Source organism: Geotrypetes seraphini, chromosome 5, assembly GCF_902459505.1.
Source record: "Geotrypetes seraphini chromosome 5, aGeoSer1.1, whole genome shotgun sequence".
NCBI classification, from domain to species: Eukaryota; Metazoa; Chordata; class Amphibia; order Gymnophiona; family Dermophiidae; genus Geotrypetes; species Geotrypetes seraphini.
The window spans coordinates 80,218,494-80,235,024 of NC_047088.1; the positions used below are offsets into that span (position 1 = coordinate 80,218,494).

At 46.2% G+C, this 16,531-nt stretch overlaps 1 protein-coding gene across 1 annotated transcript in view; it reads left to right on the plus strand.

Annotated features, from left to right (window-relative positions):
- The window catches only part of AKAP4 (A-kinase anchoring protein 4), a 79,981-nt gene that overhangs the window by 57,055 nt on the left and 6,395 nt on the right, over window positions 1–16,531 (plus strand). Inside the window, exon 4 of the mRNA XM_033946033.1 lies at window positions 141–2,117. Coding sequence (XP_033801924.1) covers window positions 141–2,117 — 1,977 coding nt within the window. The remainder of the gene's footprint in view (window positions 1–140; window positions 2,118–16,531) is intronic.

A 16,531-nucleotide genomic window follows, 5' to 3' on the forward strand; every position in this document is an offset into this window, starting at 1 on the left:
TAGAATAGTATCATGACCACTGCTCACCAATGTGCCACATTAATATATGCTTGGGTACTACAGTTAACATAGAAAGGAGGATGGAGAGACGAAGAGGAGGATGAGCTATTGTAAGTCATGAATTTTTATTCTAATTATAGGGTGCAGCTGATGGGGCGGTGTTCCTATTGAGACCAGCCGCAGATGAGAATCTTGGCATGACTTCTTTGTTTACTGACCTGGAAAAGTATACACTTGGATTCCGCCATGTGATAGATCAAGTGTGCTACAAATTTAAATGGAGGAGCAGTGCCACCTCAAGGGACCCATTGAGCAGTATGTATTTGGGGAACAACAACAGCATGTTATGCAACTATGCCAGCCTGCCGCCTAGTAAGGCCCTGTTTTGCATACTTAAGTACATAATGTCAGTATTGGAAAAAAAAGAACTCTCCAGCCAGGATTATTGTTTCTTGAAAGTGTGGGATATGATAGGGCTGCTGAGCAGTCTGGAAAACTTTGTGGATGAAGTACCCATCTATGCAACGCTGCTCACTTCCATTGTTATTTACAATGTCAGCCAAGAGATCAAAGCAATGAGAGAGGCCAGTAAAACTGCTAGTGATACGGCTGCCCGTCTGCTGACACCCTCTCCCAAACATCAAGAAGTAGCTGATTCTAGTCCTTATTCTAATGCGCGTGAATATGCATCACAAATAGCGAGGGATGTCGTTGATGAGGGTACTTTTGAAGCTAGTATTAGACTGTTGGAACTGGGTTACAAAGAATCATCAGAATCTCAGAGCATGACATCGGCATCTCAGAGCCTGTCATCAAATGTGAATGTATTCCAGGAGGTACGACCAAATTCCCAGCAGTCCAATGCTGGCCAGAAGGCGAGTGACTCAGAGAAACAGACTGCAGTTTTATCTGCTTTTATACAAGCCTTAGAAGGGACAACCCAGCCTAATAAGCTGGAAAAAGAACATCAGTCAATGTCCGTTCCTTCAACAATAAAGAATCAACAGGAAGGTACCTCCAAAGGCAGGAAGAATTATGTGAATGCATTGATGGTGGAGGATAGTCGGTCACCTACAGTACAAGAAAACTGGATGGACCAAGGCACAGAATTCAAAATGTCATTTGCAGAGTACGCTTACCTGCTAAGGCTAGGGCTAATAGAATATATCAAACAGTTTGCTTCAGATTTGGTAGACTCCATTTTATATAGTCTGGTGTATGAAGAGGAGGAGGAAAAATCTGAAGACCCCGTTTTAAAGTCTGAAATTAATAAGGAGGAAGATCTAGCAAGGTTCTTCCTGATGCTTTATGCCAACAAACTGCGTGGTCAAATGTTGCGCGCAGTGATGTTCCTGTCACAGCGGGGACAAATATGTAACGAAACGCCTTGGAAACTTATGGCGAAAGCAGGTGAGAAGACAGAATCATCAAGAAATGAAAGTAGTCCAGAATCCCCCAATGTCGGAAGTAAGCATGGAATGTCCCAGGAAATCCCAGCTCATGTGCAAAAACACAGTATAAGCCCTGATTCCTGGGCAGCACAGAAAGAAGTCCTACCAGACCAAACAAGAAAATTCTCCACTCCAAGTCCCAGACCATCATCACAAACCTCCCGGAAGGATATAATGGAATGTATTCACAAGTTGATGCGCTTTTTTGTGACAGATATACTTAGCAAAAGTGACAGTAAATGGTGTCAGGCAATAGCAAAAGAAATAGAGAAATATCTGCCCTTTCCAACCTGTGATCCAGACCTTGAGCACAGAAGGGCCAGTCTGGCAGGATCCCCAGTCTCTCAACCAGAAAATGCAGGCAATGAGATGGTCCCAGTAGGGGTTCAACAGTTAGTAGACTGTCTAAAGCAAGCTGGATCCCTGCACACAGAAACAGGGGAATTTAGCTGCTCAGTAGATGCGGAGGCAAGGAGAGGATGGTCAATTAAAATTGTTGCTGCAACATCTGCACAAAATACTCCCGAAGTGCTGGTGATAAACCTGAATTCCTCTGACAAAAGGAACACCCGGCAACTACAGGCTCTGCTTCAGTGGGCAGCTGCCTCCCAGCTCAACATCCCCGTTGTCCATTTCAGAGAAGCAGATGCAGAGGTTCTGTCACAGGTAAGATATCTTGTTATCTCAACTGTAGCTACAATAGAAACATTTTCTATTGGGCCAGTATCTAATCCTGGGAGTGGCTGATTGGGGAGTCAACCCTATGTATTTTGGTTTTGGCATCTGTATTTAATGTCCCTGCCTTGAAGATCAGTTTTACTGCAGGTTTTGGCTAAGCTTTCCTGGTTAACACTCAAGTCCCCAGATTTCATGTTTGTGGTGTGCCTACAGTACCACCCGCTTCTAATCTCCACAAATCTGAGGCAGATACAGGCTTTCCAAATTTTATAACGGGTCCTCCTCCCCATCCTTTTCCATCTTGTCTCATCTCTACTAGGTTTTGGGCTGATTATAAGAGCATAAGAATTGTCATCCTGGGACAGACCGAAAGCCCATCAAGTCCAGTATCCTGTTTCCAACAGTAGCCAACCCAGGTCCCAAGTACCTAGCTAGATCCTAAATAGCCAAACAGATTTCATGCTGCTTATTCCTAGGAATAAGCAGTGGATTTCCCTAAGCCCTATGGACTTCTCTTTTAGGAAATTATCCAAATTTTTTTTTTTAAACCCTGCTAAGCTAACTGATTTTAACACATTCACTGGCTACAAATTCTAGAGTTTAATTACGTGCTGTGTGAAGAAATAGTTTCTCCTTTTGTTTTAATTGAATAGCTTCTTCGCATGCTCTTCTCCAATACCAAATCAGTAAATAGCCCTTCAATTGCTCTCCTATCAGGCTGTATTCTTTTTCTAGTCTCACACTGTCCCATTTCTCCTGACAAACTCTGCTTTTCTAGCTTTATATTACCATTTCCTCCTGTCAGGTCCCTCCCTTTTGACAATCGGTGCGCTGCTGCTCCCCACCCCCTGCAAATGGCATCGCATTTATCCGCACCCTGTGGGGGGCAGCATCTTAGGGGAAGGGCTGTGGAAGGAGGGACAGCAGGGTGCGGATAAATGCGATGCCATTTGCAGAGGGTGGGGAGCAGCAGCGCACCGATTGTCAAAAGAGAGGGAAGAGGGGACAGCAGCACGCCAGTCATTAGAGAGACTCAAATATAAACTGAGACCACCATTTTTGGGCCATTTTATTGGCAACAAAATCTCGGTTTATATTCAAGTATATACGGTAAGTCAGTTGAATTTCCTAAGGATGTTCCAACCTTTCAAGATTGAACTCCCTAAGTTTCATTAAAGAAAGAAGTAAAGAAGTCTACTTTAAAGCAATGCTTCAGGGACCAGTACAGCAGCTATGTGATTGCTCTCAGTGTGTAGTCTGAAAGATAGACAATATGGAAAAGGAATGTAGTTCCTTGAGTATTTCTGTGAAAGGATTGAATCTCAGGTTGGGACACTGCAGCTAGCAGGTGTTTCTGCTATTAATGATACCCATTTAGAGCTGCTTTCTCTGCATCTAGAGCAGTGGACTCAAACTCACGGCCCAAGGGCCACATGTAGCCCGCCAGTTACTATTTTGAGGCCCTCGGTATGTTTATCATAATCACAAAAGTAAAATAAAACAGTTTCTTGATCATAAGTCTTTTTAGCTATAAATTACAATATTATTATTAAGACATAGCCAAAAGGAAAGATTTATAAACTATAAAGAGTTCCACTCATGCAAAAACTGTCATTTCTTTAATAAGACATTAACTATTTTTTACTGAAGCCCTCCAAGTACCTACAAATCCAAAATGTGGCCCTGCAAAAGGTTTGAGTTTGAGACCACTGATCTAGAGGTTATGAGATCAAATCCCAGAGCTGCTCTTTTTAACCCTAGGCAAGTCACTTAGGGCTCCTTTTATCAAGGTGCACTACGGGGGTTAGCGCGTTGGACATTTCATTACGTGCTAACCCCCGCGGCAAAGTCAAAAAACTAACACTTCGTCAATGGAGGCATTAGCGACTAGCGCGGCAGGCAGTTTAACGCACGGTATTCCGTGCGTTAAACCCCTACCGCAGCTTGATAAAAGGAGCCCTTAATCTTCCATTGCCCACCACTTTGAAATGCCAAAGCCACAAAAAGGCAGTTTACAAGTCACCATTTCCTTTCCCTTTAGGCAGCTTGAGATAATGGAAAATCAAATTAGATCTTCCTACATGAGATTTTTAGATTTTCCTGTTTGTTCATTATTACAGCTATGTCCTCTCTAAGCAGAGTGCATGAGCAACTGCTTAAACGTTTTACTTGGTCACTCACAACAATAATGGCCTGATCTGACTTTCAAGATCACCGAAACCTTTGAATAAAACCCCCAAATTCATTGCTACTTAGACACTGGGCCTGCACTTTACTATTTTTAAAACAATATATAATAAAAGGCATGAGCATTGTTCTCTTTTATTTTACAAATAGTATTTTTTCACATTTTACCCCAGAGAAGTGGTTCCCAACCCTGTCCTGGAGGACCACAAGCCAGTCGAGTTTTTGGGATAATCCTAATGAATATGCATGAGAGAGATTTGCATATAATAGAGGTGACAGGCATGCAAATCTGCTCCTAGCATATTCATTAGGGCTATCCTGAAAACCTGACTGGTTGGTGGTCTTCCAGGAACCACTGCCCTAGAGGATGGAGGAAGAAAAATCAGGTTTTCAGGATACCCACAATGAATAAGTTTGCATATAAAGGAGGCTATGCATGCAAACCAATCTCATGCATATTCATAGGGCTGGATTAAAGGGTAGACCAAGTAGGCACGTGCCTTGGGCCCAAAGAGTTCATGGGGGCCCAGAGCACTGCCTGCTCCGATGATATCATGTGTGGGGATCAGTTTAATATATTCATCTAAACAACCAATCCTCAGACACATACATTGAGGAGGCAGTCACTCAGCTGCCCATTTGTAAATTCATCCCTGAGTCCTGCCTCTCTCCCTCTCCCTTTGACCACTTTTCCATGCCCCCACTCAAGTCTCGCCTCTCTCCCTCTCTCTCTACTACCCTTGCGCTCTTCAGGTGAAGACGGGCAGCCTTTCGGTCTGTGTCAGGGGCTTCTCCATTGAGCATGTACTGCATACTCTGATACAGCTTCCAGTCCTGTTTTCCACAGAGTGGCACGTGCCTGAGGAGAGGCCCTGATGCTGGCCAATGGCTGCCTGTCTTTACCTGAAAGGAAGAGAGAGAGAGAGAGAGAGGTAGGATCTGTGTGGGCATAAGATAGAAGGTGAAGAGAGAGCTGGAGTTGGTTGTGGAAGGGAGGCGAGCTGCTGGACCACAGGAAGCAAGCTGCAGAGTTAGGTGGGCCCAGAAGCAGAAAGAAACATAGAAACATAGAAATTGACGGCAGAAAAGGGCCATAGCCCATCGAGTCTGCCCATACCAATGACCCACTCCCTGATTCTTACTCCCCTATAGATCCCACATGAATATCCCATTTTCTCTTAAAATCTGACACGCTGTTGGCCTCAATCACCTGCTGAGACAGCTCGTTCCAATGATCAACCACCCTTTCGGTGAAGAAGTACTTCCTAGCATCACCTTGAAATTTCCCTCCCCTGATTTTCAGCGAGTGTCCTCTGGTTACCGTGGGCCCTGTAAGACTGAAGATATCATCTTTCACCTCTATACGCCCCGTGATATATTTAAAGGTCTTAATCATGTCCCCCCTCTCTCTTCGCTCCTCCAGTGAGTACATCCGCAGTTTTTTTAACCTTTCTTCATACGTGAGATCCCTGAGCCCCAAGACCATTCTGGTAGCCATTCGTTGAACCGACTCAACTCTCAACACATCTTTCCGGTAGTGTGGTCTCCAGAATTGAACACAATACTCGAGATGAGGTCTCACCATGGATCTGTACAGTGGCATTATAACTTCAGGTTTTCTGCTGACAAAACCCCTACGGATGTCTTGCCTTGGACGAAGCCTTCTCCACATGATTGGCAGCCTTCATATCATTGCTAATGATCACTCCTAAATCTCGTTCCACCGTGGTCCTGGACAAGATTTCACCATTTAGTGTGTATGTTCTGTGTGGATTTTTTTTGCCTAGGTGCATTATTTTACATTTTTTAGCATTGAAGCCTAACTGCCAAGTTGATGACCACTGTTCTAGCTGCCGTAGGTCCTGCGTCATAAAGTCAGGCACACTGCTTTTGTCTACTATGTTGCATAGTTTGGCGTCATCGGCGAACAGTGATACCTTTCCTCTAAGCCCTTGGGTCAAATCTCCTATGAATAAATTGAATAAAATCGGCCCTAAGACGGAGCCCTGAGGTACCCCACTCGTCACTGCTGACGTTTTGGAGGGGATACCATTCACCATCACCCTCTGAAGCCTACCATCTAGCCAATCCCTTACACATTTAGTGAAAGTATCCCCTAATCCCATTGATTTCAGTTTATTCAACAGCCTACGGTGTGGGACGCTATCAAAAGCTTTGCTGAAGTCCAAATATATCACGTCCAGGGACTCCCCGGCATCCAGATGACTGGTCACCCAGCCAAAGAAGTCAATCAGATTAGTTTGGCAGGACCTTCCCCTGGTAAATCCGTGTTGGTGTGGATCACGTAAATTTTCTTCATCTAGAATTTTGTCAAGATTCTGTTTGATCAGTGTTTCCATGAGTTTGCACACTATGGATGTAAGACTCACCGGTCTGTAATTTTCTGTCTCTGTTCTGCAGCCCTTTTTGTGGAGTGGAATTACGTTAGCTGTTTTCCAGTCTAGTGGTACTTTTCCCGTGCGCATGGAAAGATTGAAGAGCACGGATAGTGGTTCAGCCAGAACTTCACTCAGCTCTCTGAGTACCCTGGGGTGTAGATTGTCTGGTCCCATGGCTTTGTCCACTTTGAGTCTTGAAAGTTCATGGTAGACGCTACTGGGTGTAAACTCGTAATCATGAAACAGGTCATTTTGGCTATCTCTTATCTGTAGTTGTGGACCAGCTCCCGGCGCTTCACAGGTGAATACTGAGCAGAAGTATTTGTTTAGCAGTTCTGCCTTGGTAGTATCAGAATCTGCGTAGTTTCCATCTGATAGCCTAAGGCGTTCTATCCCATTTTTGTTTCTCTTCCTGTCGCTAATGTACCTGAAAAAGGATTTGTCCCCTTTTTTAATGTTCCGTGCTAGATCTTCCTCTGTTTGAAGTTTGGCTTCCCTGACTGCCTGTTTGACAGCCTTAGATCTGGCTAGATAGTCTTCTTTTGCCTCCTTTTTCCCAAGATGTTTGTAGGTGATAAATGCTTCTTTTTTCTTTTTAATGAGGTCCGAAATTTCCTTGTTGAACCATTGTGGTTTTTTGTTTCTCCGGCGTTTGCTTACCTTATTTATGTAGCGGCTAGATGCTTCGTTCAGGATGGATTTTAGATTTGACCACATAGTTTCCGGACTGTCAGTTTCTGCATGGTTTTGCAGCTCCTGATGGACAAAGTCTCTAATGTGGTCAAAATCTGCACCCCTAAAGTTGAGGACCCTCGTTGCTGTGTTTGATTTAGAGAAGCCTTTCCTGAGGTTAAGCCATTCCATGTTGTGGTCACTGGAGGCCAGCGTGTCTCCCACTGATACTTCCGAGACACTGTCTCCATTTGTGAGTACCAGGTCTAGTATTGCTTTTTCCCTGGTGGGCTCTAATACCATTTGTTTGAGCTGTGCACCCTTAATGGAGGTTAATACTCTTCTGCTACCACTCGTAGTTGCTGAGAGGGTGTTCCAGTCTGCATCTGGCATGTTGAAGTCGCCTAACAGTACTGTGTCACCGCGCAAAGTGATGTTCTCTATGTCATAATAAGAACATAAGAACATAAGCAGTGCCTCTGCTGGGTCAGACCACAGGTCCATCCTGCCCAGCAGTCCGCTCCCGCGGTGGCCAAAAACAGGTCAAGGCCTGTCTGAATCATCAGAAGGGGCTCCCCTGCCACCTTGGTTTCCCATTTAAGTTCTGCCCTCCTATCGAAGTCCTAGCCCTCCGGTCTTGCACATGCACGACCAGGTTGGTTTACTCAGTACCCCACGATCCCTCTATCCCTCAGGAATCCATCCAATCCCTGCTTGAATCCCTGTACCGTACTCTGCCTGATCACTTCCTCCGGTAGCGCATTCCAAGTGTCCACGACCCTTTGGGTGAAAAAGAACTTCCTTGCATTTGTTTTGAACCTGTCTCCCTTCAGTTTCTCAGAATGCCCCCTCGTATTTGCTGTCCTCTTCAGTCTGAAGAATCTGTCCCTATCCACCCTCTCTATGCCCCTCATGATCTTGAAGGTCTCTATCATATCTCCCCTGAGTCTCCTTTTCTCCAGAGAGAAGAGCCCCAGCCTATCCAGCCTCTCGGCGTATGAGCAGTGTTCCAGCCCTTTTACCATTTTTGTTGCTCTCCTTTGGACTCTCTCAAGTACCGCCATGTCCTTCTTGAGGTGCGGCGACCAATACTGAACGCAGTATTCCAGATGCGGACGCACCATCGCTCGATACAATGGCATGATGACTTCCCGTGTTCTGGTTGTTATGCCCTTCTTTATGATGCCCAGCATCCTGTTGGCTTTTTTCGAGGCTGCTGCGCACTGTGCATATGGCTTCAGTGATGCATCCACCAGCACACCCAAGTCTCTCTCGAGTCTGCTGTCTCCCAACAATACCCCCCCTAATTTGTAGCTGAACAACGGGTTCTTTTTCCCTATATGCATGACCTTGCATTTGTCCACGTTGAAGCGCATTTGCCATTTGTTTGCCCAGTCTTCCAGCTTGTCCAGGTCCCTTTGTAGGTCCTCACACTCCTCCCTGGTCCTAACTCTGCCGCACATTTTGGTATCGTCTGCGAATTTTATAACCTCACACTTTGCCTCCTTTTCCAGGTCATTGATGAATATGTTAAAGAGTAAAGGCCCCAGCACCGATCCCTGTGGCACACCGCTCGTGACTCCCCGCCAGTCAGAATATTGACCCTTTACTCCAACCCTCTGCAGTCTACCCGACAGCCAGTGCTTGATCCATCTGTGCACATCCCCTCCCACCCCGTGGCTCCACAGTTTCTTAAGTAGCCTTTCATGTGGCACCTTGTCGAAAGCCTTTTGAAAGTCGAGGTAAATGATGTCTATGGGCTCCCCATTGTCCATCCGACTGCTTATTCCCTCAAAGAAGTACAGAAGGTTCGTTAGGCACGACCTTCCCTTACAGAATCCGTGCTGGCTTGTTCTCAGTAGGCCATTCCTCTCGATGTGCTCGCAAATGCCGTCCTTGATCATAGCTTCCACCATCTTCCCTATTATTGAAGTCAGGCTCACCGGCCTGTAGTTCCCGGGGTCACCCCTCGATCCCTTCTTGAAGATCGGTGTGACATTTGCCAATTTCCAGTCCTCTGGCACCTCACCAGTTTTCAAGGATAGGTTGCAAACATGTTGGATTGTGCCCGCTATTTTCTGTCTTAGTTCTTTCAGAACCCTTGGGTGGATCCCGTCCGGGCCCGGTGATTTGCCGCATTTTAACCTGTCTATCTGTTTGAGGACATCCTCCCTACTTACCTCTATGTGCTCTAATTTTTCAGCCTGTTCCCCACTCATGAGCTCCTCTGAGTCCGGTATATTAGATGTGTCTTCGCTCGTGAAAACCGACGAGAAGAACGTGTTCAACCTCTCAGCTACCTCTTTATCCTCCTTAATCACTCCCTTCCTGTCCCCATCGTCCACGACGGCCCTACCTCCTCTCTCGCTGGTCGCTTCCCCTTAACGTAACTGAAGAATGCCTTGAAGTTTTTCGCCTCCTTGGCCAGCCCCTCTTCGTATTTCTCTTTTGCTTTTCTAACCTCTCGGTGGCATTCCTTTTGGCATTTCCTGTGCGCCTGGCGATTTTCCTCTGTTGGGTCCTCTTTCCATCTCCGGAAAGATACTTTTTTGTCCTTTATCGCCCTCTTTACTTCTATTGACATCCAAACCGGGTCCTTTGATCGCTTGTTCTTGCAGCCTTTCCTGAAATTGGGGACGTACATTCTCTGTGCTTCCTGCAGGGTGTCCCTAAATAGGGTCCAGGCGCTTCCCACAGTCTCCATCCTAAAGATGTTTCTGAGCTTCCTCCCCACCATTTCCCTCATAGCAGCGTAGTTCCCTTTCTTGAAGTTCAGCGCAGTTGTTACGGTCCTCCTAACTATGGGTGTCCCTCTTTCTAATGTGAATCTGATCGTGTTGTGATCACTGTTGCCTAGTGGTCCTCCCACTTCTACCCCTCTTGCAGGCCCCCCTAATCCATTTAGGATGAGGTCAAGAGTAGTACCCCCTCGCGTCGGTTCTTTGACTAGTTGCTCCATGAAGCAGTCCTTCACAGCTTCTACAAATCCTGTCTCCCTAGTGCAGTTGGAGTGACCCGTACTCCAGTCTATCCCTGGGTAGTTGAAGTCCCCCATCACTGTTACACTTCCAGTCCTGCATTCCTATCTCAATTCCGCTTCCAAGTCGTGTCCGACTCCCTCTGGCGTACCAGGTGGTCGATAGTACAGCCCCAGTTTTATGCTCGCACCCTTGTTTCCCGGTAATTTGACCCACAGCGATTCCAGCCCCTCTGCCTTCGTTGCCATATCCATTCTGACCGAGTGGATAGATTCCTTTATATATAGTGCTATGCCTCCCCCCTTTTTGTGGGTCCTGTCCCTCCTATAGAGCTTGTACCCTGGCAGCGCTATATCCCATTGATTTTCCTCTGTCCACCAGGTTTCTACAATTCCAATTATATCCAGGTCCTCCCCCTTGGCGACGACTTCTAGTTCACCCATCTTGGCCGTGAGGCTTCTTGCATTTGCGTATAAGCACTGCAGGTCCCGTCGTTTTTCTTCCACTTCTGCATTTACCTGGTCCACTTGCCCTTGGATTTCTGGCAGTTTTCCCGCTCTCTGTGTTTCTGCTTTACCCTCAATCAATTCTTTGTCTTTGTCTTCCTGTTGTCTTGGAGGCCTGTATACCACACCGAGGTAAAGGCATTTTTCTTTCCCTCTGGCCAGGTTTACCCAAAGTGATTCCCCTGTGTATCTAACCTCTGTGATCCTGGTAGTTTTGATATTATCCTTAGTGTATAGTGCTACCCCCACTCCTAATTTGCCCTCTCTGTCCCGACGAAGTAGATTGTAGCCTGGTATAACCATATCCCACCCATGCGAGTCTGTGAACCAGGTCTCGGATATAGCTACTATGTCAAGGTCAGCATTCCTTATCTCTGTTTCTAGTTCCAAGATTTTGTTGCCCAAGCTGTGTGCATTAACATACATTGCTCTCCAAATTTGTGATGAGATGCCTATCCCCGTTAGTGTGTCTCTTGTTTTTTTGTGTATACTATGGGTACTTACCTTAGGCTCAGAAGTGTGGGTTTTACTTGCTTCCCCAGGGTGGATCCTTGCAGCTCTGTATGAACCCTCCCCCAACTTACCTAGTTTAAAGCCTTCCGAAGTAAGCGTGCTAGTCGATGTCCAAAAATTTTCTTGCCTCTCTTTGTTAGGTGAAGTCTGTCAGATCCCTGTAGTCCTTGTAGCGCCTCTCCGTGGTCTAGGAATCCAAAGTTCGTCTCTAAACACCATTCGCGAAGCCACTCGTTGGTCCTATGGATACGCTCTTCCCTGTCTCTGCCTTTGTCTCTTACCGGGAGAATTGATGAGAAGGCCACCTGTGCTCCTGTCTGCTTCAGCTTTCTTCCCAGGGCCTCGAAGTCTTTAGGGATGCTGTCTGATGTGCTTCTGGCAGTGTCGTTGGTACCTACATGAATAAGAAACATAGGGAAATGGTCAGTAGGTTTCAGAAGTTTGTCTATACTGGTGGTGATGTCCCGGATCCTGGCTCCAGGGAGACAGCAGACCTCCCTCGACTGCAAATCAGGTCTGCAAATTGGTCCTTCGGTGCCTCTTAGCATGGAGTCTCCGATGACCACCACTCTACGCTCCTTCCGAGGGGGGGGGGGGTCGAGTAGCGAGAACTGTAGTCGATGTTCTGTGTTCGGAATCCTCCTGAGCCCCCTCTGTTTCATCCTCGACAGTTCCTTCTTGAAGGACGTGAAATCTGTTTTTCAGGGAAAGTTGTGGGGTTGGTGTAGAACTGCCCTGTTTGAGAGAGAAAGAAGAAGAAAGTGAGAATGGGGGGGGGGTTTCTTTGTTTGCCAGTAGAAGAGGTTACCAGCTGCCATGGACCGGCATCTCCAATCATTTCCTGTATTCCGATCGTTGAATTTAGAGCTGTAGGTTTGGGAGTGCCAAGGATGGTCTTGTCGAGGCTTCGTTCTGTGATCTGAGACATTTCCTGGATGGCATCGTCGATGAAGGCCTCATCCTCCCTGATGCACCTCAGGTGTTTCACCTCCTCCCTGAGGCTCCGCAGTTCCCGCATAACGTCCTCATCCGCTTCTACCTGTCTCATCTCGTCTGTCTGCGTAGAGACCGAAGCATACTGTGGTTGAGATGGTTGAGAGAGCAGAAATGCTGGGTGTGGAGGGTGTATGGGGAAAGGGACACAGAGAATCAATGGTGGTTAGGAAGAGGGTAAGGACATTAGATCACAAATGAACAATTCTGAAAATGGGGACCCAGGGGGTAGTGTTGGAAAATGGTGGTGATGAGGACATAGAGGGCAATGCTAGGAAAGGGGGGAGAAGGAGACACAGGGGACAATGCTGGAAAAATGGGGATGGTAGGGTCATAGAAGGCAGTGCTAGAAAACAGTGCTGGATGACAATGCTAGGGATAAAGGGGAACAGTGCTGGAAAAAGGGGAAGAACAGGACATAGGGGACAATGCTAGAAAATGGTTGATAAGGACACGGGGCAATGCTGTAAGAGAGCAGAGATGGGGACACAAGGGGATAATGCTGGAAAATTGTAGTGATGATGAGGTAGGGGGCAATAGGGACATAGGGCAAATCTTGGAAAATGGTGGAGATTAGATGCAGGGGTAATGCTGGATAAGGAAACACAGGGGGATAATGCTGGAAGATAGGGACACAGAGGGCAGATACTGGAAAGGGGGAGAGATGCTGGACAGATTGAATAGGTTGTGGAAGAAAGGATGGTGGACATGAAGAGAAGATATGTCAGATGAATAGGAGATCCTGCAAAGAAAGAAACAGCAGCAGAAACTGAAAAAAAAGGACACTGGGACCACAGCAAATGGAAAATAATTTGTTCAGGGAACAAAGGCAGAAAAGAATATTTTATTTTGAATTTATTAATTGGAATATGTCTCTGATACTGTGAGATTCTGTTCAATGTTCTGCCTTCATATCTGTGGAGTCCCTTCTTTCATATTTGTTGAGAGCCTGTCTGTATTCTGTACTTGTGGCTAAGGTACATTATTTTGAAGCTAGCATAGAGTTTCAATGTAGAGATATATAACAGTTCTGTTTTCTCTCTAGATGGTAGTTGGTGTTTTGGGGCCCAGTGTAATATTTACAATGCTGCCTTTTCACGAATTAGGTTGTTGCTTTTTGAGTCCTGGGAGTTAGTGTTGTTATGAGTGATTTTTGCACAAGTGTGTGCTTAGTGTTTTCCAGTGGAGGAATTGTATACGAGTTGGCCTTACTGAGATTATATTAAAACATGAACATAATTTTAGTTTGTTATAATATCAGATGAGGTTTTAGAACATTTTGCAGGATCTGATGTGTGTTATCTCATTGCAGACATTTGTGTGATCAAATTTGAATTATGAGGGATCCTTAAATACAGCTGAATTGTTTCTATAGATGTGCATAAAGTCTATTGTTGGTAAATGACATGATACAGAAATCAATTTTTAGGTTTAAATGAAGGCATTACTTGTCAATAAAAGTAATGAGTAGCCATTCCCAGGGCTGGATTAAAGGATAGGCCAAGTAGGCACAAAGGGCCTGATTCTGTATAGAATGCCTGGTCTCAGCAGCCGCCTAAGTGGCTTTTGAGAATCACACACGGGCGTCCTATATAGAATTGCATCTGTCCTAATGGACAGATGCTTAACACTGTCTAATCCCGCCTAACCACACCGGTTAGAGAATCGCATTGCCACTGAGCTGATCGCGGCAAGGGAATCTCCCTGCCGTGATCAGCTCAGCGGCAACTGCAGGGGGCAGGGAACCCCCCTCCCACAAAGTTGGGCAGCAGGAGGGATGCCCACTCTCTCCTGCCACCCCCCTGAAGAACACCCCCCTTGAAGCATCCACCGGCAGGAGGCGTGTCCAATCCCCCTGCCAGAACACCCCCCCCAACTGTGATAGGCAGGAGAGATGCCCACTCCCTCCTACCAGAACACCCCCCCTGAACCATCCCCCACCCAACCGCTATAGGCAGGAGGGATGCCCACTCCCTCCTACTAGAACACCCCCCAATGAAACATCTCCCACACAACCGCTATAGGCAGGAGGGATGCCTACTCCCTCCCGCCAGAACACCCCCCCCCAAAACACCACTCCATCCGGCAACCCCTCACTTACACAGTAACCACCCCTCTACCCACTGACCTGACACCCACCCAGCGATCCCCCTAAAGGAGATACCACAACCCCCCTCAACTCATGAGAGGGGTTTTAGGTATCTGGCCAATCGAAGTCTTAGGCCCCTCCCAGTGCATCCCAGAATGCTCTTGGAAGGAGGCCTAAGATTCCGGTTGGCCCAGGTGCCTAAGGCCCATCTCAGAATGTATCAGGAAGGGGAAGGCCTACCAGCTGGAGGGTGTATGCCTCCCTCCAGCCAGACCTTCTGTTTATAAGGTACGGGGGGGAGTTGGGGAGGTACTACTTTGACGTCTGGAGCTGGGCCCAGAAGTGCACTCTTACGGGTGAGGGGACAAGGGGAACAGCTGCCGTGTTTTAGACTACCCTCATGATGCCCAGATTTTCCATAAGAGCCATAGAAAACGCATGTTGCTTCTGAGCAACAATGCCAAATAAAGGGTTAATGTGTATTCTGAGATAGTGCAGAAGAACTGAGTGCAGAAGAATTGATTCCATATGATGACAGTGCTGATCACCATTGAAGGCTCACTGTGACCCGACCAGTGCAGTGATTATCAACAGCTGGTCCCTTTTCTCTCAGTTTCTGAACAGTGTGAGGTGGAAAGGTAAAAGAAATGTCAGCACTTCTCTGGAGGAATGACCTAATTTCAGCTAAATGGAACTTAAGTACTTTCTTGGCTCTCCTATCATTCTGGAGAATTCCAGCATGATTTCTCAGACTCTGTTATTTACTAAGTAAAAGCAAAGGAGCTCAGCCAACAGGACAGAGTGTGAGACATAAGAACATAAGAATTGCAGGGGGAGGAGTCAAGATGGCGGACAGACTTTGACGGTGTCTTTCTTGCTCCAGCGATTACTTCTTTTAACTCTAATTTACTTACTTTTATGGCTGCTAGATGGAATTTGTTCTCAAATGCCACATTCCAAGAGGAAAGGGACAGTTAACGCTATTCCACCGTTGGCATTAATGTCCTCTCCAGTGCAGCTGACAATTCCCCAGGTGCTGGAGCATTACGCCACCAACTCTCAGAGGTTGAGTTCTCTGCAAGACCCGCATGAAGGAGCGTTCAGCCCTTTGGAACATGACATCTCTCTTTCACCGCCGCTAACTAATGCACCACCATGCCCAGTGGTGATGAGGGGTTCAACATCAAGTCCTGGGAGATCTGGAGGGGTCATCCTGGAGCTGGACTCGGATGGAACCTTACTCTCGAGAGAGCTGCATGGAGCTGAGGATATCGGAAAAGCTGAGAATTCAGCTTTGGAGCCCACAGTGACCCTGAGAATGCTTCTGAATGCCATAAGGAAGTTGGATGTTACGGCAGGGAAAACTACACAAGATATGGAGTTACTTGTGACTAAAGTGAACTCTCTTTCCTTGAATATGGATAAAATGCATCAAGATTGCTTAGAAAAAAATTCTCAAATTCAGACAGAAACTACCAACCTCAAAGAGATTGTTTCAATAGTAATAAAAGATGAAAAGTTTATCTCAAGGAAAATTGAACAAATAGAAAACTTTAATAAACGGTTACATTGGAGAGTATTAAATTGTCCTAAAATTTTGGGTATGCTCCCTGTGGAAGTATTTTGAACATTTCTTCTGGAAAATTCCTCTTGATAATATTCCACCTATTAATAAGGCTTATTACTTGTCAGTTTATAAGGACAAAAAGACTAAAACGGGGCCAACCTATGAATTATTCTGGGACTATTACAAACATGCAACAACAAGAGAAAGGTCTACATGATATAACTGCAATTCTTGAAGTTTGTCTTTCTGATGTAATGGATCGTGCAACTCTCGTTAATTTTGTTTTTGAACAAGATTTAGGGGCTCCTTTTACAAATCTGCACTAGCAGTTTAGCGTGCGTAATAGCGCGTGCAAAACCTCCGGCTGCGCTAGCCGCTACCGCCTCCTCTTGAGCAAGCGGTAGTTTTACAGCCAGCGCGGGGGTTAGCGCGTGATAAAAAGTTGCGCGCGTTAAACCCGCTAACGCGCCTTCGTAAAAGGAGCCCTAAGTTCTATTA